The sequence below is a fragment of the Pseudopipra pipra genome, chromosome 4 (genome assembly GCF_036250125.1).
Source record: "Pseudopipra pipra isolate bDixPip1 chromosome 4, bDixPip1.hap1, whole genome shotgun sequence".
Taxonomy (NCBI): domain Eukaryota; kingdom Metazoa; phylum Chordata; class Aves; order Passeriformes; family Pipridae; genus Pseudopipra; species Pseudopipra pipra.
In genome coordinates, this window is record NC_087552.1 from 47,890,002 (window position 1) to 47,917,870 (window position 27,869).

General features: G+C 37.3%; 1 protein-coding gene across 8 annotated transcripts in view; it reads left to right on the plus strand.

Annotated features, from left to right (window-relative positions):
- The window catches only part of CLOCK (clock circadian regulator), a 67,472-nt gene that overhangs the window by 16,255 nt on the left and 23,348 nt on the right, over nucleotides 1-27,869 (plus strand). For 6 of the 8 annotated variants that reach the window (XM_064652851.1, XM_064652857.1, XM_064652852.1 and 3 more), the window contains 7 exons: nucleotides 14,832-14,942; nucleotides 17,248-17,338; nucleotides 19,008-19,067; nucleotides 19,478-19,626; nucleotides 23,843-23,934; nucleotides 25,275-25,364; nucleotides 27,363-27,483. In XM_064652851.1, coding sequence (XP_064508921.1) covers nucleotides 17,292-17,338; nucleotides 19,008-19,067; nucleotides 19,478-19,626; nucleotides 23,843-23,934; nucleotides 25,275-25,364; nucleotides 27,363-27,483 — 559 coding nt within the window. In that variant the 5' untranslated portion in view covers nucleotides 14,832-14,942; nucleotides 17,248-17,291. Of the gene's footprint in view, nucleotides 1-14,831; nucleotides 14,943-17,247; nucleotides 17,339-19,007; nucleotides 19,068-19,477; nucleotides 19,627-23,842; nucleotides 23,935-25,274; nucleotides 25,365-27,362; nucleotides 27,484-27,869 lie in introns of those variants that run through there. The other 2 variants (XM_064652856.1, XM_064652858.1) reach the window with 2 other exon arrangements.

Sequence of the window (27,869 nt, forward strand, 5' to 3'; positions counted from 1 at the left end):
AAGTTACAGTTGAAAGAGTTCTCTCCATCTACCCTGTGTAATTTTAAGTTCAGAGGTTCCCAAGAATTTTGCATGCTTAACATTAGTGTAATATCCCGCATGTCTAAGCCAATTATTAGGACTAAACTAAGTTATATTTCTTGTTTATTACATCCTTGCAGATTTTAGGCCTTGTCTTTCAGCACTTTTTTCCTAGAAAATTTCCAAGATTCAAGTAAGATTTCTGTCAATAGGAACATTTAAACAAACAGCCTTTTAATATAATCATTAAAAAAAACCCCTACCACCTGATAAGGTTGTAGTAGCACAAGTATCAGCAGTATTTGGGAAAACTTTGTTTGAAAAAAATCACTGGCTTGAATACAAAAAATAAAGTTATTTGCAGTCTTATTTAATTTGTTCAATCGATTCCCTCATGTTGTAATTAGTATAAACATATTGTAAAAGTTAGCATATTTTATTCTCTTAGCTTAAGCATCTCTCCCTTCAATTTGTTTAATCATTCCTGAAATAGTGATTATTACAGGCAAAATTGCATTTGGCACTTGAGCCCAGGGAAGTGGTGGAGTCCCCATCCATGGAGGTCTTTAAAATTTGTGTAGATGTGACACTGAGGGAACATGCTTTAGTGGTGGACTTGGCACTGCTCGGTTAATGGTTGGACTCAATGATTTTAAAGGTGTTTTCAAACCTGAACAATTTAATTCTATTCTGGAAAAGCAATGCATTAAGTAAAAATCAAAGTTTAGTACTCAGCTGCTTCATATGGCAGCTTAGAGAGTAGACCTCATTGAGGCAGGTACAAGCCTCAGTTTAACATGAAGTAAAATATTGAGAGTCAAAACATGAGAGCTGTAAGCCAGTAAGTTACAAAGAGTCCTCATTATTTTAAGTAATCTTGTCTTATGAATATTGCACTGTTATGTTGAATTGCTCTATCTGCATATTTTTTAATGTGTTTCTCATAAATAAACTGTTTCAAGCATTAATGTGGGCTTAAATACAATACAGCTCTTTTCATTAGCCTGTTAGCATGTGACCTCAACATGTATTTCATGTTAGTTTCAGGATTTCCTGTGAATATTGATAGCTTTTGATATCCTGTTTCTCAATACCAGTGTTAAATAGCCCACTAACAAGATCCTAGGTCTTTGAAACCATACTCACAATGTGCTGAGCAGAAGAGAGTTAAATAAAATCTGATTGTAGTTTTGGTTTTTGATAACTGATATATTAATTTTAAATTGAAATAGCTATATTGCCTTTATAAATATTTCTTAATGTTACTTTTTGGGACTTAAGTGCTGGATGATCTAAGTCAGGTTCTGTTAATAAAGTGGGAAAACAGCCTGTAAGAGGTGGAGCTGCCTTGGTCCCAGCAGTGAAAGTCTCTGACGGTGGCCCTGACTGCCAGAGTGGCTCCTGGATTGTCAGACAGGAAAGGTTCCTTAACCTTGAGAACTTGAGAGCGCAGAAAAAACTTTGAGGGGCAAAAGGAAGCATTCTGAGACATGCGTTTTTGTAGATATGTGGTCTGATCATTCTGTGAAAGAGAACTTGAGAAGTGGTAAAAGAGAAACAGAAGCAGCTGAAGAAGAGAGTTTAGTCATGCAGATGCAGTAAGTATGGTCCCAAGTAGCTGATATGATTTGTGTTGAATATTATAGATGGTAAAAAGGACTGATGGATGAATATTACAGGGGATAAAAAGGACTAACTCATGCAAATAACTTTGAGGACTCATCTGAAACTTTGTAAGGTTTACAGGGGGTATCAGGACAGAATCTGAATTTCCAAAAATGCAGAAAGGAACTAAATTTGTGACCTTTTTCCCCCCATAACCTAATCTTGAAAATTCTTATCTTACATATTGTAGCAGCAAAGCTTAAAAAAAGTTTGGCATAGAATTTCCTCAGTTATGTTTTGTCTTTCAGTTAATATCATGATCTTAAAATATTTTTGAAACAATGGGAGATAGTTGACAGAGTTTTTGCTAGGAGCATTGAATTAACCTTCAAGGCACTGGAAGCCTTCATTATAAAAAGCCCCAATATCTGAAGATTAATATTGTCATCATAATTAATCAACTTAAATTACAATTAAATTGACTGGACTCAACATATTGAAGATGATACTGTTTTATGGGAACAAAGAATTTATTTTTTGTCTTTTGCTGCTTCTCTGGTGACCCTCAGAAGGTGATTTCAGTAGGTTTTCTGGACACATTTAGCACAAGCTCTGAAAGTTTCTGCTCATGTTAGTAGCAAGCCACAAAGGGACAAGAAAAGTGAACTTTTTCTGCCTTTGTTTTGTCCATTCTTTAGCCAAGACAACAGTTGAGACATTTCCTCTCTGTTCCAATTGCAAAACTTTTTTTTTTTTTTTTTTTTTCCTTTTTAACTTTTCCTGTTAAGGCACTTCTTGCCTTTGTAATATGAAATATTTGTCCTGTACTTCAGGTTTTGCAGTCACTGTAATTCCAGTTGAACCTGGACTGTTATGTTGAAAGTTCTGACAAAAGAACAACTCTAGTGTTTTGTTAAATGAAATTAAGGAGTAGTGCAGTGTAGGGGTTTGGAATTCTGTAACTATGGTATTGTTTTTTCAATAAAAGGTTGTTGTATTGAGAGAAAAGCTGAAGGATCTGGCAGACACTAGAATTCTAGAAAATTAAGTCTTCTGTTAAATCTTGTTAATCTTACAAACATAACAGTAAGCATGCTAATACAAAACTTGTTTTGTCACTTTTTTGGATAGAGTCATAGAAAGGCTTGGGTTGGAAGAAACTTTAAATATCATCCAGTTCCAACCCCCCACCATGAGTAGGGAATGCCATTCACTAGATCAGGTTGCTCAGGGTCCCATCCAGCCTGGCCTTGAACACTTCCAGGAATGGGTCATCCACAACTTCCCTGGGAAACCTGTTCCAGTGCCTCACCACCCTGTGAGTAAAAGAATTTGTTCCTAACATCTAATCTAAATCTCTACTCTTTCAGTTTTAAACCATTCCCCTTTGTCCTATAATTATCTGCCCATGTAAAAAAAAAGTTATTCTCTCTCTTCTTTGTAAGCTCCCTTCAAGTACTGTAAGGCCTCAGTGAGATCTTGAAGCCTTCTCCAGGCTGAACAACCCCAGTTGTCTCAGCCTGTCTTTGCAGTAGAGGTGCTCCATCTGTCTGATCATCTTCATGGCCTCCTCTGGACTCACTCTAACAGGTCCACACCTTTCTTGTGCTGAGGACCCCAGACTTGGATGCAGCACTCTAGGTGGGGTTTCACCAGAGCAGAGTAGAGGGGAATCACCTCCCTCAACCTGCTGATCACTTCTCTTTTGATGCAGCCCAGGATACAATTGGCTTGCTGGGCTGCAGACTGTAGGCTCACGTGCAACTTTTTATCCACCAGCACCCCAAGACCTTTTTGGCAGGACTGCTCTCGATCTGCTCATTCCCCAACCTGTACTGATGCTGGTGTTTGCCTCGACCCAGGTGCAGCACCTTGCACTTGTCCTTGTTGAACTTCACAAGGTTCACATGGGTGCACTTCACAAGTTTGTCCAGGTCCTCCTAAATGGCATCCTTTCCTTCTGTTGTGTCACCTGCACCGCTTACTTCACGTTGCCTGCAAACTTGCTGAGGGTGCACTGGATCTCACTTCTGTGTCATTGATAAAGAGCACTGGTCCCAAGACAGAGCCCTGAGGGACACCACTCATCACTGGCCTCCACCTGGACATAGAGCCATGGACCATAACTCTCCAGCTGCATCCATCCAGCCAGTTCCTTATCCATCTAATTAATACTTCACCATTCAGACCTGTGTCTCCAGTTTGGAGAAAAGGATGTTGTGTGGGACCATGTAAAAAGATAATGACATTGGTCGATCTTACCTTGTCAGCTGTTGCTGTCAGTCCATCATAGAAGGCCACCAGATTGGTCAGGCATGATACACCCTTAGTATGGCTGTGCTGGCTGTCTCTGATCACCTCCTTGTGTTGTATATGCCTTAAAATTACTTCCATGATCTTCCCTGGGCACAGAGGTGAGGCTCACTGGCCTGTGATTCCCTGGATCTTCCTTTCTTCTTTTTTTTAAAAAATAGGAGCTGTGTTTCTGTTTTCCCAGTCCACCAGGTTTTCACCTGACCACCATGACTTTTCAGATATGATGGACAGGGCAACAACATTAGCCAGTCCTCTCAGTACCCTGGAATGTATCTCATCACATCCCACAGACTTGTGGCTATTCAGTTGCATCAAGTGATCCTGAACCTGCTATTTTAGAATGGGAATACACTGAAATTACCATTCCCTAGTGTTTCCCTTGTTTTGTTTTGTTCTTTTTTCAGCTACCTCATTCTTTTTTTCTTTTGTTATTACTTTGTGGCTTCCAAAATGATGTGCAGGATTTCTGGCGAAAGTGATGAGTGGAGGTAGGGAGGAAGAGCTGCTTGTTTGGTAATTTTTTTACTTGGACTGCACTTCAGTGTTGCAGCTTAAAATTTTCCTACTCTCTCATTTTATGGAAATGTGAAGAAGTCTCACATTCTTTTTGAAGACACTTTCAGTGAAGTGCACTGCCTACTCCATTCTTCAGACACACAAACAGTCCACTCTTCATAAAAGCCTTACAGAATAATTTAGTTGTGCATGAGTCACCCATGCTGGGAAATTGAGGCATCAGAAGCACTTCCACAGCTGCACAAATCAAGAATTGTGCAATCAACTTGGAGAAAATAAAAAGATGACTAGCATTTAGTATTTTAAAAGTGTTTTATTTACATATATGCATTTCTACATGAGAGATAATTTTCAGATCAAATATTAGCTTTTTGAAACACCTGTCACTTGTTTTTGGGTATTACTGTTAGCAAGTATCCTAATTTTTTTAAAAATATGTCCATTTGGTACACCTGTACAATTCTAAATGTTACAAATAGCTGCTGCTGGTATAAATCATTCATCCAATTTTCTTATTTTCATATTATTAATTTAAGTGAATACCTAAATTACCTAGTATCTGTACTGAGTATCATCCTAAAACAGTCCCAGTTCCTGCTAATTAACAAGCTGTTTGGTAGATAAGTTGATAACTGAGCAACACATCAGTTACATATACTCCTACACTTTACATTTTGCTTGAGATTCCCATTGACTTTTAAGACTGAGTTCTGGATTTGTTTTCATTTCCAGAGGCTGATCCGTGAGTCTGGATTGGTGTCTAAAAATAAGCGCCATTATGTCCAGAATTTTAATTTGTCATGGATTGCCACATGAGATGCAGCGGTGCATAGGAGAGTAAAGATGTTTCATTTAAGTATGAAGCAGACTTCTCAAGTAGTAGCTACAATGCTCATTTCTTTGAGCACAAATTTGAATCTCATTTTTCCTAATTTTCTTTGCTGGTAGTAATTTGACACATAGTATAGGTCAGCATGAAATGGCACTGTTGCCAAAAGATATCTAACCTGGTGATTCACTGCTTCCCCTTCCCCTGTGCCAAAACAGCTTTTGAGCAGCCATATAGTGAAACAAATGTAGTTGATTTAGCTGAATGAAACAACATTTGAGTTAGTTTTGGGCTGGATCAATTTTAGGCTGTGTTGGCTGGTCACAGATACTAATGCTAGAAGAAGAGGAGGAATTTAATATGGATGTGGAAATGAGCGGTCAGAGTAATGATCAAAGGCTAACATTACAAAAACTTTCAGCTTGACCAAGGAATTTGTTAAAAGTGCTTACAAATATAAGTAACTTTTAGGACATGAAGTGCCTGGTATCTTGTAGCCATGTAGTTCCTGTGTGGTCTTTGTATGTACTGCTCTTGCTATCTTTCATGTGGTAATTCTTCATCTGCGGACTAATTCAGAGGAAGAACTTAGTCTATTTCTCCCATATTCTAGGTGAGTACCCTGACCATGAGTTAGGAATAAGTCTTTGTCTCCTATTATAAACCAAAAAAACACCCCCCCCCCCCCACTTGAGTTTGTTTCATTGAGTTGTGTGCCACTTTCCCTCTGACCCCTCTTGCGTTTTCCCTTTGACCCCTCCACCATGAGGGCATAACTGAGAAGTGGTAAGATGTTTCTGGATGTGCTAGATAATGGTATCTTAAAGGAGTAAGTTGATGATATAAAATAATTGGTTGTTCCTTAAAAGGTAAGGTGAATTATAAATCAAGAAAAATTGATTTAAATCTCATAAACTATATCCTATATAGGCTGTAAAGGGCGAGGACAAAGTAAGGCAGCAAGTAGGATTACAACCGTGGACTTCAGGAAAGCTAACTTTTGCCTCTTCAGGGATCTTCTTGAAAGAATCCTGTGAGAACAGGGGTCCAAGAGAGCTTGTTGATGTTCAATCATGACTTCCTCAAGGCTCAAGAATGATGCATCCCAATGAGCAAGATATTGGGCAAAGGGAGCAAGAGACCTGCATGAATGAAAAAAGAGCTCCTGTCATTATTCAAGTATAAGCTGGAAATACACAGGAGATGGAAGCAGGGTCAGGCCACTTGGAGTCAATCTAGAGAGGTTGTCGAAGTAGAAATGAGACAAAGAAGGCCAAGGCTCAACTGGAATTAAATCTGATCAAGGATATCAAGGACAACAAGAAGGGCTTCTTTAAATACATCAGTAGCAAAAGAGGAACGTAGGATAATGAGTGTCCATTATTAAATGGAAAGGGGACCCTGGTAACAGAGGATGCAGAGAAGGTGGAGACTATGAATGCCTTCTTTGCATTGGTCTTTGCTGACAAGACCAGCCCGCTGAAATCTCTGATTCAGGAGACCAGGATATAGGAATGTTGGAAGGAAGACTTTCCCTTGGTCAAGGAGAATTGAGTTAGAGAACACCTAGGTAAACCTGACATCCACAAGTCCAAGAGTCCTGATGGGATGCATCCACGAGTGCTGAGAGAGCTGGAGGACACCATAGCTGAGGCTGTTTATGATCATCTTTGAGAGGTCAGAGTGATCAGGAGGGGTGCCTGAGGACTGGAAGAAAGCAAATGTCACCCTGGTCTTCAAAAAGGGCAAGAAGGAGGAGCTGGGGAACTACTGGCCAGTTGAGCCTCACCACAATCCCTGGAAAGGTACTGGAGCATCTCATTCTGGAGGCCATCTCTATTCACATGGATGACAAGAAGGTGATGAGGAGCATGGATGCTAAAGGTAAATCGTGCTTGACCAACCTGATTGCCTTTTAAGTTCAAACAGCTACCGATATGGCTAAGGGGAGAGCAGTGGATATTGTCTCCCTTGACTTCAGCAAGGCTTTTGACACTGTCTCTCAGGAAGTGTGGACTGGATGAGTGGACAGTGAGGTGGATTGAGAACTGGCTGAATGGCAGATCCCAGAGAGTCAGTGACACAGGGTCTAGTTGGAGGCCTGTTCACTAGTGGTGTCCCCCAAGGTTCCATGCTGGGCCCATCCATCAATGACTTGGATGAAGAGGCAGATGCCTTCTCAGCAAATTTGCTGATGACACAAAACTGGGAGGAGTGGCCAATACCCCAAAGGGCTATGCAGCCCTTCAGAAGGACCTCGACAAGTTGGAGAGATGGGCAGAAAACCATCTGTCAGCAAAGGCAAATGCAGGGTCTTGCACTTGGGGGAGGATAACCCCATGCACCAGTACAGGCTGGGGGCTGACCTGCTGGAAAGCAGCTCTGTGGAGACGACCTGGGGGTCCTGGTGGACAACAACCTGTCCATGAGCCAGCAGTGGCCCTGGTGGCCAAGAAGGCCAATGGTATCAAATGGGGTACATTAGGAAGAGCGTTGCCAGCAGGTTGAGGGAGGTGATCCTGCCCCTCTACTCAGCCCTGGTGAGGTCATATCTGGAGTGTTATGTCCAGTTCTCGGCTCCTCAGGGCAAGAGAGACATGGAGCTCCTGGAGCAGGTCCAACAGAGGGCAACAAAGATGATTAGGGGACTGGAGCATCCCTCATCTCTTCCTCTTACATGGAAAGGCTGACAGAGCTGGGCCTGTTCAGCCTTGAGAAAAGATGACTGAGAAGGACCTCACTGTTTTTTTCTGGTCTAGGATAGAGTTTTGGAAAGACTCATTTGTGTGAATTTCAAAACCTGCTTTTTACCTACCTTTCTCACTTCACAAGATACCTATGCATACTGAAGGTCTGGCAGTTGAAGTGCTCACCTAACATGTAGGTTCATGTTTTTCTGCAAGATTGAGATAGATAGCTGAGTGTTATTGCAGTAATAATAATTGTAAAGTCTCATTTTCTAAATTTAAATATGCATTTATATCAACACCAATCAGAAATTTTGTGTGGAATGGAAGAAGAATTTCCTTGGTGCTATCTTGCTTTGAATGTGTAATAATTATGTCTGTTGAATTTGATAAAGGATTTTCTCCAGGACAGTTTTCAAAAATTAGTTTACTTTCTGTATCTAGTCATTCTTTCCTCTTATCATTGGGGTAGAGGAAAAACAAGGCTTAACTCTTTGATCTGTCTCATTTCTTCGTGAATTTTTGTGTATATTTTCAGTGTAGTAAGAAAGGGTTTAATAAATTTTTCCTCTCTGATTGGATTTATTAGTATTTTTGGTAATATTTATGCTCTGATGAAAATGTGACAAACTACTGTAGAGAAATTGTTGTTTAAACTACCATCTGTATCTGAGACAAAACACCTAAAATTGCTAATGCTTAGTTTCATAAATATGCACATTTTATTTGGATGAATAATTTCAAAGTGGTGTTAAGTCCAGGATAGATATCTTGGTACCCTATTTTGAAGGTTTTTCTTTAAATTTCAGTTAATATTGAGAAATCATTAAGTGAAGATATTTTTTCTTATTGTCTGGTAACTTTATTCTGTAGAAAATAAGCGATTTGTGTGTAGTAGATAATTTTATGGGATAATTATAATATTCAGTGGGAATTTAAACTTTTGAGTCTGTGTGTATGTGGTATTTTTTCTCTTTTTGAATTTCAGAAAAAAACTTGTCAACTGTCTACCTTCTCAGTTCCATTTAAGAGGCTGGAATGAGGAAGCTGGGGTTTTATTTGTTCATTGTAACATGTACCAAGTTTAGATGTCTCCTGTGAGAGAGAATAGCAGACTCTGCAGATTCTACACTGTCTATTGCACTTCTTTCCTGAGCACAGTGAGCATTAATTTAGGATCTGCTCTTGAGTTGGCTGACTGCAGGTTGCGTCTTCCCAGAATGTCATTAAAGAAAATGGAGATTTACAGAGGTGAAGGTTTTCAGTTTTGAATTGTAACAGTAACAGGTTAGCGATTAGCTTTTCTTGACCTAAACACCTGTTGTGAAGTACTTGTTTTGCGTTGAGCACCATTTAAAGAGGCAGTAGGTGTATTTTTAAGCCAGACTTGATTATGAGCTACGTATTGTATTTTAGATGTGCAAACACAATGCTTATTCTTAAATCTAAGCCATGGTTCCCTGTTACAGATCCAGCAGTGGCAGATGTAGTTAAGAGGTTCCCGCTCCTCTTTGTACAAGGGTACTGTTCCTTCCTTAGCTGTGCCAATTTTCAAAGGTACATGGAGTCACAGTTTTTAAAATACAATCTTTATTATTTTGTTCTTATTAAAACTGTGTGATATGTGGGCTCTTTTAAACATACTGTTTCAGAAATCTGCTTCAGTATGTGGCCAGAGCCGATGAGGTCTTGTTTACTGGGAGGGGTACACCTTCTTTGGCCTTCCTTTTCTGATTAATACACCTGTAGATGTTGTTCTTGTTATTCTTTTCATCACTTACCAAGTGCTCCAACTTTGCCGTGACCTTCCTCACCCCATCCCTACATAATCAGACTGTATCCCTATACTCTTCTCAGGATACATCTTTGTTGCCTCTGCCTGTGCGTGTGTGTCTTGCCCTTTAGTTTGACCAGCAGTTCCTTACTCAGCCATGCTGGTCTCTTGCCTTCCTTGTCTGATTTCTTGTGCCTAGGGACCGCTATCTCTTGTGCTCTATGGAGACCCATACAGATCTGCCAGCTCTGTTCCACTCCCTTGTTCGTGAAGGCAGTTTCCAAGGGGGTCATACTGACTAGCTTCCTGAAGAGCTTGAAGTTTGCTTTCCTGAAGTTCAGAGGCCTAACTTTACTCCTCACCTGACTCATATGCCTCAGGACTGCAAACTCTACCAGTGTGTCATCACAGTAGCCCCCGGTGAAGAGTCTGAGGCTTCTTACAGCTTTCTTGCATGAATCTTCACTGCAGTCTGAACCAAGATGAGAGAGCTGCACTGTATCAGGGGAGCTGTGGGCCCATCTCTGTGGTGAGCAGGGAGAAGGAGATGTGCACTCCAGAGGAGGGTGGAAGAGTGGCAGCAGAACAACTGGTAAAGCAGAGATCAGCCCAAATGATCTGAAACAGAGGCGTGGTAGGCAGGGATGTTTTCTTTAACTGGGAGATAGATGAAAGCAAACTGTGTTCAGTCCCAAGTCACAGAGTAAAGCTTTCTCCTGATGGTAGGACAGTCTAATACATGAAACATACAGGACAGAATTGCTTTTTCCTATAATCCTCATAATCCACGTTTCTATGAAGATATTATTTGCAGTGACTTTTGACCAGGCTTGTCCGAGCAGCTTGCTTACCTCCGTTACCTTTGCAGGGAGTAGACAAGGATACATTTTTGTGACCATTTCTAAGAACATCTTTTTACCTCTGTGATTTCTACATTTTCTGCCACTCACAGTGATCTGTAGGCTTTTCTAGCTGCTGTTTGGACTGTGTACAAATAGGTCTGTGGGCAAATAGTATGCACTCTTTCCAAAGTCATTTACTCAAGTAGATCTGTGATATCTCTGACCACTACTGCAACAGCCTCTTAACAGGCTTTTCATTCTTGTCAGGAACAGACTTGAGACTGGATCAGTTATTCTGGTAATGGTAACCCACACCATCAGTCTTTTGTCTTACTGACCTTTCTTCATTGTATTGCACACAGGTGTGTCCTTGTCTACTCCCTACAAAGGTGATGAACCTAAGCAAGCTGTTATGCCAGAGCAAACTACTCATGGCCACTCACAAATTTTCCTATTAAAAACCATCTGGGATCCATCTGTGGTGGAAGCAGGCAACTCTCTCCTCTGTTCTCCTGTGAAGCAGCAGCAGATGTACACCTGCTGTTATAGTGTCTTTATCTATAGAAAATGACGTTTCTGGGATTTGTCATCTGCAGCACAAATACTGACCAAAAACTCATTTGTTGACGTGGTAGAGGAGCGATTGCAATATATGACTATTCCCAGCTGCTAGAATAACCTGTTCAGCTGCAAAGTTTGAAGAAATTCCTGAATTCTTGAAATTCCTTTCAGCCTTATCTTCTGATATTTTTCTTTTGTTTGCCTTTTTTTTAGGTAAAAAAGGAGACATGTCAATTTTAAAAACATAGTATTTTCACAGATAGCCTTTGACTAGCAAAAAAGGATTAATCAGTCATTACCCTATTTTGCTTTCTGTTGGTGTATATGCCATTGCAAGCAAAGGAGCAGCAAGTATCTTGAAACCTGCTAGCTTGTTATATTAGACCAAACTATATATGATTAGAGACCAGGTTATGGTTTACCTGTCTAAAGATCTCTTGCTCTCTACAAAAGTCTGTGGTTACTGAAAAGGAACTAAACCAGAGCAGATTCTTCCCCTTCTCCTCCCCTCTATCCCACCTCCAAGAAAGAAAAAGCTGAAGGGAAAAATGTCTGGGCTGGGGATAAACCAGTGAAGGAAAGAGCAAAATGGAAAATATGAGGGATAGTGATGTACTATTTTGGGTATGAGATAACAGCTGCGTCTGTGCTTGCCCTAATTATGGTATAATGTCCTAGTAGAGTAAAACCCCAGAAGTTCATAATCCAAATTATCAGAAGCTCATGGAAAGGAGTATTAAGAAGGTTTATAATTATCTTCAGAATCTCTATAGTGAGCAGGACTTTTGGTGCTGTGTTTACATCGTGAGTCAGGCTTTGGCTCAGCTGTTTGATCAGTGTGATGTTTCTGCTTTTGGTCTTTCTTATCCTGGTATGTTACTACTGTTAGAGCTCTGTGGGGCATCAGGTGCTGCGGAAGCATAGACTGATATGCTGTGATTTTGATTCTTTAAACAAGATCTTCTCTAAAGCTAATCCTCAATGATTATAATAACTAATTTGTTCCCCTGACAAAATAGGATTATGGCACAGAGATCAGGTTATATTAAAGAAGTTGATCTATTTCTGTTTGAAGAAACTGTAGTGTCAGAAAACTGTTGTTTCATATATTTTTTTCTGTGATATTCGCTATGTGAAATTATTTGTCTTAATAATACAAGCTATCTTGCATTAATTCTGAGGGCTGTAATCTGCAAAGTCGTGTAAGTATTACTTATGTAAGTCTTGATATAAATCTTCGTATAAATCAAGACTTTTGTATACAAATATTTTTTACACTATAAGGACAATACTGATTCTTCCTCAAAAATATTTAGCAGTGTTACCATTGAGGTGAAGTGCTGGTGACATAGGGGTTTCAGTTGCTGGCTGTATACAAAATTAAGTATAGGAAATGCATGGATCATTGTCCCGTCCATTTTTCAGTCCAGTCCTAAAAGAACATCTGTCATGAGCAAGACTGTACTGTAATTTCGTGGTTTGTTCAATCTTTTAATTTCTTTCCAAGATTAAATTTCACCAATGCACATGTCAGTATTGACAATAAAATTAGACAGAAGATACTGGAATTTTTTATTGGATGCTGCGAACTTTTCGCTGTTACCTTAGGTTGGATTATGACTTTTTACCCTATAACTTACTCAGAACCTTTTTTCTTTGGCCAAGCAATGGCTTGGCACCCAGTAACTTACTGCCTCTCCGTGAGTGATAAGTCAGCATAGTGCAGAAGTTGCAGTATTGCTATTTTTTGTGATTTTGCTAGAGATTAAGCAATGTTCTGTAGTAATAGTTTGAATATCCATGGCAGCAGCTAAGATTTTTGACCAAGGACCTCAGCTTCCTTTAAGATAGTAAGTTTCTAGCCTTCTTGGTTTCAGAAAAGTTTGAAAACATGCACTGAATGTGTACAAAAGACACAGTATCAAGAGACAAATACACATAATTAATTTTTTTAAAAAAACCTTATGGGTTGTGGAGACAGAACTGTGACCTTTGAACACTTGTGACTGCCAATGCTGGCGTGTCTTAACCTTTCTGCTGGCTTTCACACACATGCCATTTCTACTGAGTTGGAGATCTGTGTGGTTTTGGCTACAGAAGCTTTTCCACTGTGATTAGCTTCCTTTTGGTCTGGTTTAAGTTTGCTTATGTTCATTTATGACATAAACATATTCCTTTCCTCCTCATCTTAAAATCCCTTTTTGAAATATCTGTAAAAGCTTCCTTTTTTAGACATTATCAAATATGGATCTATGCTTAAGTTCTGTGGTATTTATATTAAATGTTTAATTTTGATTTTAAAAAAATACACCTCTACATACTGCAGAGACAAGATCTAAAATTTTCCATATTAAAACTCTATTAGGAGCTGGGTGAGAGTTGTCAGAGTTGTTCTACTCCAAGCAGTTTAAAAACACGGGTTTCATGTTGCAGACTCCCATGGGACTCTTTGTCATATTAATGTTTGCACTTGTCAAACGGAGCAAAACAGAATAGGAGAGGAGGCTGTAAGCACCTAAAAAAGTAGGTCAATGGGCCAGCAGGTTATTTGGCCAGACAAGAACGGGTGGCTTCATTGAATCATGCTGTAATTGTTTTTCTCCTGTTGGCAGATTGTTCTGCTGTGCTTTTGACTTCCTATGTTAATATTTCCATCTGTATTTTAACCACTTAAGAGCCTCTGTTAGGTGCAGGAGAAGAAGAAATTTAACTTTTCAAATCAAATAACTGGTAATTCTGTTTTCCATCAAAGTCATCAATGAATTTAAGAGTAGCATAACCTTGGTTTTTAGATCCTAGCTTCCTTTTTAGGAATTTAGCAGAATTTAGAATTAAATATGCTTTAAAATAAAATTTTTCAGAAGTGGAGCAAGTACATTGTATAGTGAATTTGTTTTATTTTAAGACGAGTAAGCAAGGCAGATAGAAACAGGATAAAGATGAGAGGAAAAAAAACCTAATTTCATGTAGCTTAAAAATGTGAGAAGTAGCATGATTCGAGGGAAGTAACTATAAATGAAATGTAGTGGTATAAAGAGACTGGAAGTAGGCGATGGTTTATGTTGGTGCTGAGTTTTTGTGTGGAAGAAGTGTATTTGTGAAGTAAGTTTAGGATACATTCTTGGGATTGATTTTGGAGTGGGTTTTGAAAGAAAAGAGTTAATGTCTGTGTTTGAGGGAGTAGCAGTAATGCAGCTGAGCAACTTTACTAGTTGTCAGCAGCATTCTACAGATTCTGGAGTCCTGAGAGTGACAATTCTGGAGACGTGGAGAGGAGAAGATGTAGCTGAGAAAGCCAGAAGAGACCCTAATAAGAGCTTCAGCAAAAAGGTGTTTAAATCATGGTATAAAGATATACTTTGAAGGTAGCAAGTGGAAGTGAAGATGTAGATGGTATGGGTGATACCAAGTTCAGAAGTGAAAAGGACATCAAGACTAAAATTAGGCATAAAGTGATGGCTTAAAGCTGAGATGAAACTGTGTCAAAATATCCTGCTTATCAGGGAGTACTTTAAAGCAAGGTCAATTCAGATGATGAAATACTTGAGATACTTTTAATAAACAGAATATCACATTTATAGATTGATCTTATTAAAACAATTACTTGTCTTTTTTAAAAATGAAAAAGTGATAATTTTAAAACATTGATTTTGAAACTCTCCTTTGTTATTTTTCAACAGTTCAGAATTTAATTTCTGCAGAAGAGGATACATTGAACTCCGCATTGTTCTTCATAGGAACCAGGTTTCATCCCTAAACCTCACACTTTAACAAGTCCCAAAGTGTAAAAGGTAAAATTGTGGGTTTATAATTAGTAAGGTTCCTGTGGCTTTCAGTTATCCACACTGAAGGGCTGAGTAGCAATGTTTTGTTCTTCAGAACTCAGCTTAATTTGACCTTTAGAAGTAGATACGGCCTTTTATCTAGTGTTTACTTTCAGCTTGACTGGTTTTTTTGGAATTATCTCTGCGTACTTATACATCAGCATGTATAAGCATTGAGACTGTTCAGGCTCTTGCAAATTTCAGTGCAAAAACAGAAGGTCAGACCTTGAAAAATGAGAAACAAATGTGCTACAGGTGCATTTCCTGTAGTCTTTCAGTACTTTTAACTGTTTGTCTTGGATACCTGATCTAAGTTGCCCATTCTGACATAGGATCCATCTACTGTAACAAATGAATGATTTTGTCAAATTCTAGAAATTGAGTGCTCTGTTAAAGGGAAAACACTGACTTTTAAATTCTAACTCTGCATAATGAAGATGTGATGTCATAGATGAAAGTTTTCTGTATTTAGCTGTACTGGTATTTTTCTTAGTCAGATTAAGGAAAGTATATAATTTATCCTACAGAATTTTGTATTGCTCTTGATTTCTATAATTTTAGGTACCAGTTTTGTATAAAAATTAACACAGGGCTAAAAGTATAATTAGTGCATAACTGTAATAGTGTTTACTATGTAAGCTAAAAGAAAACAAGTTCATAGTTTTTATCTTGATTTTAAACTTAATTTTCTGCCAGTCATGGTAGTTGGTTTTTACTGCTGAGCAACCTGTCATTGTATGCTTCTGATGAAAATTCAAACACTTCATAATTTACTTTCCTAGTGCCATTTCTGTCTGGTTTTCAAATGGTGCAACTCCATTACTTGGTCAACTAATTGGGGAATTAGATTTGTCAGTATGGCTGATGCAGTTGTTATTTTGAAGAATTGGAGTGAAGAAATGCTTTGCTATCAGTGTGTCTTCACAGCACTGGATTTTGGAGAGTAAAGGCAAGACAAAGTTGGGCCTACTAATTGTAGAAGTGGTGTATTTGGGCAAAAACGCCAGCACATCATGCAATGTGCCTTGAAAGGGATTGTGCTGCAGCACAGCTCTCCCATTTACTTTCCTGGTGCACTCAGTTTTGAAACTTTGTGGGGAAAAATACTAGTCTTGTGAAGCAAATCTGCACAGTATGTGGCTGTTGTAGACACGGAGACAGTTTGGTTGAATCATAAGCTTTCTTCCTCAGTTTCCCTATCATGCAGTTGCTGCCATATTTCTTGTGATATTAGCACTGCAAGTTCCACTGGGTTTGGTACTCTCAGAAACAAACATATCCTTTCTTCTCAGAAACTATGAGTCACTTAAGGACTAAAATCATCTCCTTTGAAATAAATGCAGTGCCTTTTTACTAGTAAGTTTGTAGCCTACTAAAAATTCCTGAAAATCCACAAGTTCAGCTCATATAAAACTTGCTGCACACAGTTGTTCCCTAATCATTGCTAATGTTATAATCTTTCTGCTCTATTTGAACAGCCTCTGACAACTGACTTTTCCATATGAAAGAAAAAGGTTTAATTGTATTGATTTGTGTTTGACTTTAGCCTTTTCATAACCCACGCAATTTTGTAAATTTTGGGTACCTAAAAGTGGGAACTTGTTGAATTAAATACTTATTTTAATTTGGTATCCCTTCTCTTAATATTAATATTTCATTCACATTTTTTATTCAAAATCATATACGCATCTGGAAAACCAAAAACTTCCTGCTTGAAACTCTGTAATGAATAAGATGCTTTAAGAAATGATCTCACAGTATGGCCATCATATTCTAATCAATATCTTATTGTTATAATTTCACATGTCTATTATAACAATGTACTCAAGAAAAAAATACAGTGAGATATAAATTATAGCTCTAAAATACTGTGTCCCAAATACTTTTCTGTTTGCACAGTTTCTAAATAGAATGTATTACTAAGTGTATTTCACATCAGTTCAGCCTTCAAAATTATGAGGGTCTTTTAGGTAAAGGTTAAAATAAAAATGAAAAGCTATATCTGAATTCAGAGTCATAAAAAGTTTTGCATTGGTTTAGTCCAAACATATTTATTGTGACACTTAATAATCTTCTCTTGAACACTGTCATGTAAGATGATGGTTATGATGGTAATGGAGACTGCATTAGAGAAGGTAGGAGGGCAGAGCAGAAGGCTGGAAGAAGGGAAGATTGAGAGCAGCTTATAGAGCAAATGAAAGCTTTGGTATGCTGTAATGAAGAACATATTGGTTCCCTCAGTCACATTTTGATATTTTTTCTTCTCTTATAGGCAGACGTACAAATGTCTACCACAAGACTAAAGTGTGATGTGTTATGTTTTTTACCATAAGCACCCATAAAATGAGCTCCATTGCAGACAGGTATGTTAATAGAGGCAGAGAGTTTTGGGAGAATGACTGTTCAGTGCTTTCTTTAATAGTCTTTTTCTTCTGGTTAATATATTGAAATGCTAATTTATGAAAAAATGAAAGAGTGAGGTTTTGGCTATTTTTGACAAAGTTTGGTAGTTTTTAGAATTGGAAATAGTGATTTCAATTGTTTGAGGTTAATCTTAAAATGCTTTACTTATTTTCAGCCATGGAACAACATCTCTGCAAGTTGAGCTGATTTTTAATGTTTACTTGAATTTTTAATTTTTTTAGTACTTCAGAATTTGATTAAGGAAAGCAAATACATTTAAATGATTAGCGTTGCTGTAGATGATAGTAAAATGACCTGCTAACCTATTTCAAGGGAAAAATAATAGATGAGGCATGTTTTCTACTTGATTCCTTGAGCTAGACTTTCTTAGCAGCTCAGGTGAACAACTGTCCTTAATATTCTCTTAATATTACCATTTTCGAGACTTCAGGAAATGAAACTTGCATCACATTTATGGCAGGTTAAACATGATTAAAATGAAGAAAAATAAAAGCAAAGGGTAAAAGTTTTAAAATGCTTCTTTTAATGAAGTTTTGTGCCATCTCACTGAAACTTCAGCATTTTGAAAACATGAATTGCTTTTAAAAGCTTGATGTTTATGTAGTAGCATACAAAATAACTAACTACTTCCTAACATCACTGCTTGTCATAATGTACAGTACAATTGCCTGATGATTTATCAATTGGAGAGATGAGGTAAGCTTTCTAGAAAAAAGTTTACTTGCCTTAAGGGAAGGAAACATTAGGATGAGAAATTTAAGGATGGACACACAGAGGTCAGTGTGGACAGCACTAAACAGACTGAAAGCAGGCGGAGGAAGTTAGAGAAATAAACTGTGGAAGTCCATTATACAGCACTTTTGGAAAACAGACAGTTTTCAAACTTTTGCTTGACTTTCAAAGCAAAAAGAAATGAAGCAAAGGTGTTGGATGAAGGCTACTGAGGCATCTTCAAGGAAAAACACCTTAGCTTGATATTTTAATACCTCTTTAGCAGTAGGTGGACGGTTATCAAACTCAGGAAAAGTTACGCGATGCTTGGTTTGAGGAAGCAAATATAATTAATAACTACTCTTTAACATTGGTATCAATTGTATATTTATGAAATTACTTATGTGGATGAAGTATAGTACATTCCTTAGCTCTCTTCCACAATAATACTTCAGAATTTAAGAAAAATATACCTTCTTGCTATAAATATTTTCAATAATTGGAATAGAAGTTGCCAATAAGTAAAAATAAATTATATATGTCTTCACCCATGTTTTCAAAAGAGTAAGGTAATGCAAATAACCAAGAAGATAAAAAATAAAATTAAGCTGTGTTCAATTAAGTGTTTGCATGGGGCTGTAAATTTTCATTAGAATTAGTCTGAAAATCCTTTGGGTTGTGTCAGAAATTCAAGGTCCTGCAAGCAGGACATAGCAGATTTAGCTTCAGGTTATTGATGATGATCGTTGTGAGACATCACAGTAAAACAGTGCCTTGGTTTCTTGAAGTAGTGGAGATAATGAATAATGAGCTCTTCCCCTTCCCGCCTTCATTGTGATTGGACTTCAAAGGAGGGGAATTTTCACTCCAACATGCGTTTCTTTTTGTTTCTTTCAGAAATGATGGAAGCATTTTTGATGGGCTGGTGGAAGAAGATGACAAAGATAAAGCAAAAAGGTAAGTTTTTAAGTTATTTAAAGCTAAGAAATGTCCTATACTTGTACGCTTTAACCTACCAACATGATTTCTAAATAATAAAATTGTGATTCTTTTATAAATAACCATATTACTCAACAGCATTTCTTTTACTGTTATTTTTCAGATACATTGTGTATTTCTAACCGTGGTTCAATTACTTCTGTTTTGTGAAAGGGTGCTTTATTCCAAAAGCTTTGCTGCACCCCTCCATGAGCAGAAAGCCATTCTTCAACAATGGTGTCTGAGATACAGAGTAGGTGTTTTTGTGACAGTTCTTACAGCAGATGTCCTTAAGTGGCTGTTTGCATCAGGAACCTGGCAATAGTATGCAGCTCTTATATAAGAAAGTTTCGTAGTTGTTATAAAACATTTTCTGTTTTGTTTTTCAGAGTGTCTAGAAACAAGTCTGAAAAGAAACGTCGAGATCAGTTTAATGTACTTATCAAAGAGCTGGGTTCCATGCTTCCAGGTAATGCTCGGAAAATGGATAAGTCCACTGTGCTGCAGAAGAGCATTGACTTTCTACGGAAGCACAAAGGTAATTATTTGTAACAGTAAAAAATATTTGTAAATTCTTAAATTTTTAAATGATATTCAATTAGTACATAAAATATTAATAATTTTGCAGTTCCTTTAAGGAATTTGTCAAAAAAATGTGGAGAGTTCCTGAAGAAAGATATTCTTAAGATCACAATTTAGGTAGTAGAGATGTAACTGTGTTTTTGCTAATACTTTGCAAAAGCCACTACTGTTTTTTTTTCCCGATAATTGCCAAAGAAATCATTTCATAAAGAGAAGCATTTATTTTTGAAATTACCTCAGAGTTTTTTGTTCTGGACAGACACTGGTGCCAGTGTCAAAGTTTTGCTTCACAGGAAAACTGCTTATCCATTTCTCTGGAAGTACCTGTGGGAAATACTTATTTTGATATTTAGATAAACCTGGTTTGAACGGTTGGTTTGTCTCTCTAAATTCTACATAAAGAAGATAAATCACTGAAAAAGCTAGTCTAAGAGAAATTAATGCTACCCCTCTTCATGTCAGGTGCCTGCACAACTGGCTGCTTAAACAAAGATGGTAAGGCAGTAGGGCATTGTGGTCTCCAGGAAGTGTTCCTGAGTAGGTTGTTTGATGAGAGAAAGTGAAATGTGGTGGGTATACAGACCAGGAGCGTTACCTTTTTTTCCTTTTATCTGGGAAAAAAACCCCCAGAAAATCTATAAATACTTACAGCTTTTTATTTGAAACTGTAAATTTCAAGACATACCCACTGATGTGTAAGCTAGTGAGTGTATGTGTGTTGTTCTTTAAAGGTCTTGTGAAATGTCAAAATGATCAATATTTTTGAACATCCTTGCTATGTTTTGTTCCTCTGGTTGTTTGCATCAGTTGATGGTCGGATATACCCAGATATATTGTACCGAAGTTTGTTGCAGGTCATTATTTTTGTCACAAAAAAAATTCTTCCACCAAGCATACGCTTATTTATGGCTGTTAGATATTATGTGTATAAAAAAAGTCCTGTTCCTGCTCCTACACTTGTTCTTAATATGGCACCTCGTGGTTCACACTGCCAAAAACAAGATTAAAAATTGAAGAAAATGAACTCTTTTGCTAGTTAACCAATTTCCTTGGGTAATTTCTGAGCATGCATGCTAAGTAGAAAGCAGTAGAAAGAAGTCAAAAGAAGTAACTAACATTATAAAATAAGTAAAGCTATTAAGTGGATGAAAAGTTTATCTACAGTATATGTGTCAATTTAAGGTATGAGAAATGTTTTTGCATGCTCTAGCATGTCTCTTCCATTAGTGTTATGGTTCCACTAGCACCAGATGTGTACTGAATATTGCCATTAAAATTGTAAACCTTTCAAATAAAAAGGGAGGGGAGTATAATTTTTTTGAGAACTATAGGTTTGGGGATTTTTTGCCAATTAAATATCGATTATATTTTTTTAATTTTCTGAGACAAATTTGTCTTGTAACAAAAAGAAAAGCAGCATGAAGGCTCCTTTTCTGTAAAAGTCAGTTCTTTAGGTTCTAAGGCCTTTGTGGCAATTGGTTATTTCAAAATCACTTTATTTTGTGTTGATGATTCCTGAGATTAAACTATAGAATTCAGACTGAACACGTGTCAGGCAGCCAGGAGCACCAGTCATACTTTTTTCTTCAAAGTACTTTCTTAGATTGTTTTTTTCATTATTATTTTTTATTTTGTTGGATAAAGAGGCAAAAAGCAGCTCTGGAGATGGATGCCTGTTAAGGCATGGCACTTTTGTCCTTCACTTGGTGTGACAGAGCACATATCACTTGTGTGATAGCACATACCACATTAAGGTCACTAAGGCTCTGCCTGCCAGTGCTTACTGGCATTGCTCTGCACTGGTTTACATTAAAATGTTTTGGACAAAATGCTGGCAAAGTTCAGAATAATATTTTGCCTCCTGAGGTGCTTGGATATGTTACAATAAAGTAGAGTGACCTAGCAATAAATGAATTGTTTAGCACTGAGTAGCTGCTTTACTGTTGAAATCCTACTGTGTTTAGCCACCAGGTTTTGATTAACTGCATTGCTTCTGGTTCTTTCTGGGCCATTTCCACATCAGCCAACCTTAGTACTCCAGCCATAGTTCCAGATGAACTATCTCAGCTGGTTATTGGCCAGTGTGGGTTCTGTTTCTCACTGGGAAAATACAGCAGGCTAAGCACACTGAAATTATATTACTGGGAGCTTCTTCTTGGTGAATGCTGCCAATGATCTCTCTCTGAATTTGTAAACAAGAAATTTTTGAAAATTGGTAAATACCAAAGAATTTAACTGCTTCTAATTGCAAGTGGTAGACTGATATTCCTACAACCCATTGATAAATGGTACACATCTAGGCCCAGCTGGAAATCTGTTTTGAGAGTTTGCAGTGCTGATGCAAAGTTACTTCAGATGCAGGACTTGGAAGACTGGAGTTCAATGTGCAAGTTTGGTTATGCTTCTCTGTCTGATATCTAGCTCAGGAATGTGCTCTTACTGCCATTTATCTTTGAGTGCAACGTTCTGCCAGAATTTTTAAGCATTTCCCTGGAGTTACCAAGTGAAACAAGTTCTTTCTATGTTACTTTGGCTCTGTTTTCCAGTATCATACTTGTTCTAATTATGGAAATGTAAAAGAACACCTGTACTTGTGATAGGATATTTCAGAATGATTTGTTAAAGGCACGAACTTCAACTTTTATTTAGCACAGATCTGTTCTACTGTAGAAGACCGAATGACTTTTTTCTTCTTTTTTTTCTGTTTCTTTTGATTCTGAAATAGGATAGTTATAAGGGCCAGAATGAGCCAATGAATCAGACTTTTCCAGTTCTAAAGTGAAGATTATCTATGTCCTGTCGACTGAATGCATTAAGTTCCTTGAATTTTGCCTGTACTTTGGTGGCAGAGCTTTTCATTTCCATGTCCTTTGACTTGCCCCTAGGTATTATATGACAAATTAGATTTGGGATTATACTTAGGGTTTTTTTATTTTCCAGCCCACTTTTCCTGCTTTGTGATACCATTTCAAAACAGATAGCAAAAGCCTGATCAATTTATAACTTTTGTGACATCTGATAATTGCCAAGTCTTATTTGTTGATACTTTTTTAACCTCTTCTTGCAGCTTTCCTCTTTTAGCCAATTTCTTGTATGATGTTGCTGTTGTTTACTGTTCTTTTAGTTAAGTCTCAAGCTCTTTTGTAAAGTTTTCTCCCTTTGGTGTGGGAAACAAAATTATGAACTGTTCCAGCCCTTTGCATATTTATCTCAGTTCTAGGTTTTCTGGCTCTTCGAGCCATCTGAACTAACACTCTAGCTTATGGTCTTTGTACTTGTCCTTTAGAAACCAAAAGCCTTAAAGACATAGTTTGGTTCTTTTAATTTGTCTGAATACTTGATTGCTTGTTCAAGATTGTGCTTGCAGCCAGCCCTTCTGTGATGCCCTTGTTACTCATCCAGACTGAAGCACTGTGCGATCTTGCTGCTTCTGGTTTCAGTTATCAGTCTATAAGGAAGCATCAGTTTCAGAACCCGATGTCAGGTTTTGCTTAGCAGCCGTTGTTTCTCTTGCCTGTGTATGGAAAGTTAATTATATATTTCTCAACTCCTACAGGAATCTCTGCTCAAAAGTCACCTATGTCAAAATCCATCTATGTCTGTGTAACAGACGGAATTCTAGAGTGGAGTCTGTCATACAGCTCTAAACAATCTTTGTTGAGAACCTACTCTTTCCTAAATGTAACCGGAAAAGAGTAGGAAGAAGAGAAAGGACAGTGACAGTTCTTAGTGCAAGGGTTAGAATGACAAGGATTGGCCAAGATATTTGAAGTTTAGCCATTTTAATGGCCTAAACTGTTCAGGAATTTTGGCTTTCTAAATCTTTGTAAACAACATTCTTAATAAAACATTTTATTGTAGTCTCAGAGGAAAGAGTATTTTTCCATTATCAAAAACCCATTACTTACTGTAATTAACATTGGTATTACCTTGAAGTCTGGCAAGACTGTAGCAGAAACTGGTTGAAGGAAAGAGAAGACAAATGTAATTACGACATGCTGCAGAAGACATTTATTTTCTTCTTGAGGAAAAACATCTATATGTAAAGAATGAACAACAGAGGAAACTGGAGAACTTTCTACTATTTCTTAACTGTGTATATGTAGCTTAGTGGGAAAAAATGGCTTTTGGAAGTATGAATCCTTATACTATATATATATGTTTGATTTTAGAAATTACTGCGCAATCAGATGCCAGTGAAATTCGACAGGACTGGAAGCCAACATTCCTTAGTAATGAAGAGTTCACACAGTTAATGTTAGAGGTATATTTTTTCTGTTTTTCTGGGAGTAGAATAGTTCCTCCCTAGGAGTCATTACATTATGGAATTTTTCAGTTTGTTGACATATCTTTTTATTTTCATATTTTAATTGTCACAATCTGTTTTCATGAATATAAACAGTCAAAATTCCTATGTATGCAGTGTTTCAAAAAATCACAGTGTTTCAGAAAGTCAAATCAGATTTTCTTTTAACTGCATGTTCAATTACATAAAACATAAAAACAGAGCAAGTCCATAAATGAACATGTTTACTGTCTAAGTGGATATTTTAAGTTATCAACATAAGGAAGGTACTAGATAAATAAAGAACTGTTATGCATAAATTAAAATCCTAATTATGAAAAAGACTCAACACATCCATGTAACTTGTGAGCAATAAATATTTAATTTCTTTACTTGTTACGCTTTCCAAAACTGGTGTGAAAGCATTACTTTGCTGAAGATTACATGAATAGTTGCAAAAATACTAGAAATAAACTTTCAGTATAAGCTGTTATTTCCTTGGAAATGAGCCTAAGTAATTTATATTTTGTTAGTAAAGCAATTATTAATAAAAGTTAAATAAAAAGTATTATAAATGAACAAACACTTCTTTATTATCATTCCGTAGTTAAACCTTTTCTTTGATGCACAGATATAAAAAGTTAAAGGTTCTGATTTTCTGTACTTAAATTTAAAAAAAAAATCCTCTAAGAAGTTTTTTTGAAGATGTGAGCTTTAAAATTTCCTGTATAGAAATACAGTTCTGTCAAGCTTTTTTTGGTAGTGTTCAACTAAAACGTGTTGTGTTCAGAGGAAAGAAGTTTGAGTCTAGTAGAAGATAAGGTAGTCAGAACTGTATCTCACAGGTTTCAAGTCTCAGTAAAATCTTACTACAAGCTTCTTTCATTGAGATTGAGAGATACTGAGATTTTTAAATACCAAAATTCATTAATTTTGCCAGCTTTTACTTGTTCTTCTCTTAGTTTATCCACATCTTCTTGCTTTTGTCTCTAGCTCATTTTTATGAGTTTTCTGAGGATTAAAATGATGATGGAATTAAAAATAACAAGCAGGCAGAGTGGGAGTGGGGGAAAACGGTGGCTAGCTATAGATGTACTTGCTTCTGAAATTACAGAATATTTAATGACAGAACAGTATTGGAATTGTAATGCTCATAGTGTAAAAGCAAGACTAAGAATTTTTAGAAGGGAAAGATATTGCCATTTCTGTAATAGACTAAACTAAAATTGATCTACATGATTTTGTGTGTTGAATATAGCTTAATGTATTTAGTATGTTGTATTTCTTTTTATTTAACTGCCCGTTATGTTTAATTTCAGGCTCTTGATGGTTTTTTTTTAGCAATTATGACAGATGGAAATATAATATATGTGTCTGAAAGTATAACTCCCTTACTTGAACATTTGCCAGTAAGTACAAATTGCTTTCAGTAACATATCAGTTTGTCTGTGATTGGTGTTCTGCGGTGAGTACTAATTAATCATTGGCTGGTTTGGCATTATAGTATAGATGTATGCTTTGTTTTAATGTTTCTGCTTTTATTTCAGCACAACTCCTTCTTACTGGTCTGTCTCCTGTATTAAACATTTTCTTTGGAAATGCAGAATGCAGTCGGGTCTCTGTTAGGCAGGATTATGATGCTAGACTAGCATCAGTTTATGTTCAATGTAACTGAAGTAACACAGTTGACTGCAGGAGATCCTTTAGAGTTCCCACCTAACACAGCCTCTACATGAATCAGAAGAATATTACTAAAGATCTGTATAATTGGAATTTTTTAAAACTACTTTTTTACTTCTTTCTTGACAAAGCACTCTGATAAATACATTGCTGCTGGTTCTGTTTTTTAAGTTAGGTATATACTTTGGGGTTTACCCCATTCACTCATTTTAGTCTCAGTAGCATTGCTCACTGGTAAATTTAACATTCTAGAAACTTACCTTTGAATAATGTTATCCTGAAGTGAGACAAATTAGTTCTTAAAAGTGCAAAGAATTGATGAGTGAAACTGAGTTCTTTTCGAGATAAGAAATACAATATATTGTTAAAGGATAGTTGTCCTTCTGTGATAAGAGATTAAATAAATTCCCTTAGGTAGGTATGATAACAGTCTGACAATGTTTAAAAATGTGCAGGTAATTGTGATTTTTTTGGCTTTTCTGGTAGAATTTGCCAGGTTCTCAGAGGCACGTTTGTTCTTTGCTTTTAGGTGTGATTTATGTACTCTAAACATACATTTTATGATCCTTCTTTTTTGGATACTTACCCAATGCTCTTATGCATATAATCAGCTGTTCAGTTTTGCTGCATTCATCTCTGTTGTTCCCAGTTTTCAGTACACAGTTGTTGAACTGATTAGAAAATGTGGTAACTGGCAACTCATCCCTGCACAGTAGCTGATTCATCATCCCTCAGTAGAACAGGGGGAGGCAGTTGGAGGGTAAAAGTGAGAAAACTTGTGGATTGAGATAAAGACAGTTTTGTAGATAAAGCAAAAGCCATGCATGCAAGCAAAACAAAACAAGGAATTCATTCACCACTCCCCAGGGAGCAGGGAGATGTTCAGCCATCCCCAGAAGAGTAGGATCCATCATGCATAATGGTGACTTGGGATGACAAACACTGTCATTCTGAATGTTCTCCCCCTTCCTTCTTCTTCCACCAGCTTTACATGCTGGGCATGATGCCACATGGTATGGAATATCCCTCTGCTTAGTTTGTGTCACCTGCCCTGGCTGTATCCCCTCCCAGCTCCTTGTGCTCCCCCAGCCTCCTTGTGGGTGGGGTGGGGTTAAGAGCAGAAAAGACCTTGGCTCTCTGTAAGTGCTGCTCAGAAATAACTAAAACACCCCTGAATTATCAGAACTGCTTCCAGCTCAGGTCCAAAACATAGCCCCATACCAGCTGCTATGCAGAAAATTAACTCTATTCCAGCCAAAACTAGGACAGGTGTATTCATGAAATCAATTGCAATTGGATATAGTTATTGGTTACATAATAATATGTGTAAAGTATGGAGGATTGTCTTTTGTTCCAAGGTATCATTTCGGTATACTGGATGCCACCAGTATGTTAGAGTGCCCTGGAACAACACCCTATAATTTCTACTTTAAATGCTCCTTTACTTGAACTTGTTGCATCCCAGGGAGGTTAATACAAGCTCCGTTGCTCTTTAACAAGTATGTGTACCTGCTGTGTTCACGGTAGTTTTCAACAAATGGTTTGCAGTGTCAAATTTAAGGCAAAACAGAGTGAGATTTTTTCTTGCAAAATATTCATGTGTATTCCAGCAGGTGGCTTTGTTGAGTCAGTAATAAACTGTGGAATTGTTTTGCATTAAAATAGTAGGCTTTGTGACATTGTATGTCTTGCATTAGTTTAATGCTTATTAAATCTTTTTCTTTTAGTCTGATCTTGTGGATCAGAGTGTATTTAATTTTATCCCAGAGGGGGAACATTCAGAAATTTATAAAATATTGTCTTCTCATCTGCTGGAAAGTGATTCATTGACACCGGAATACTTAAAATGTAAGTAGTTATTTCAGGTTAACCCCTGTAGGCAGCTCAGCCACACACAGCTGTTTGCTCACTCCTCCCAGTGGGGTGTGCAAAGGGTAAAAGTGAGCAAACTTGTGGGTTGACATAAAGACAGATTAACAGGTTAAGGCAAAACTGTGTGCACAAGCAAAGCAAAATAAGGAATTGATTTGCTACTTCATGTCATTAGGCAGTTCAACCATCTTCAGGAAAGCAGGGCTCCATCACGTGTAATGGGTAATTTGGAAGACAAATGCCATAAGTACAAATGCCTCCCTCTTCTTCCTTTCCCTGGCTTTTATTGCTGAGCATTGTGTCTTATAGTATGGGATATCCTTTAGGTCAGCTCTCCTGGCTGTGTCCCTTCCCAGCTTCTT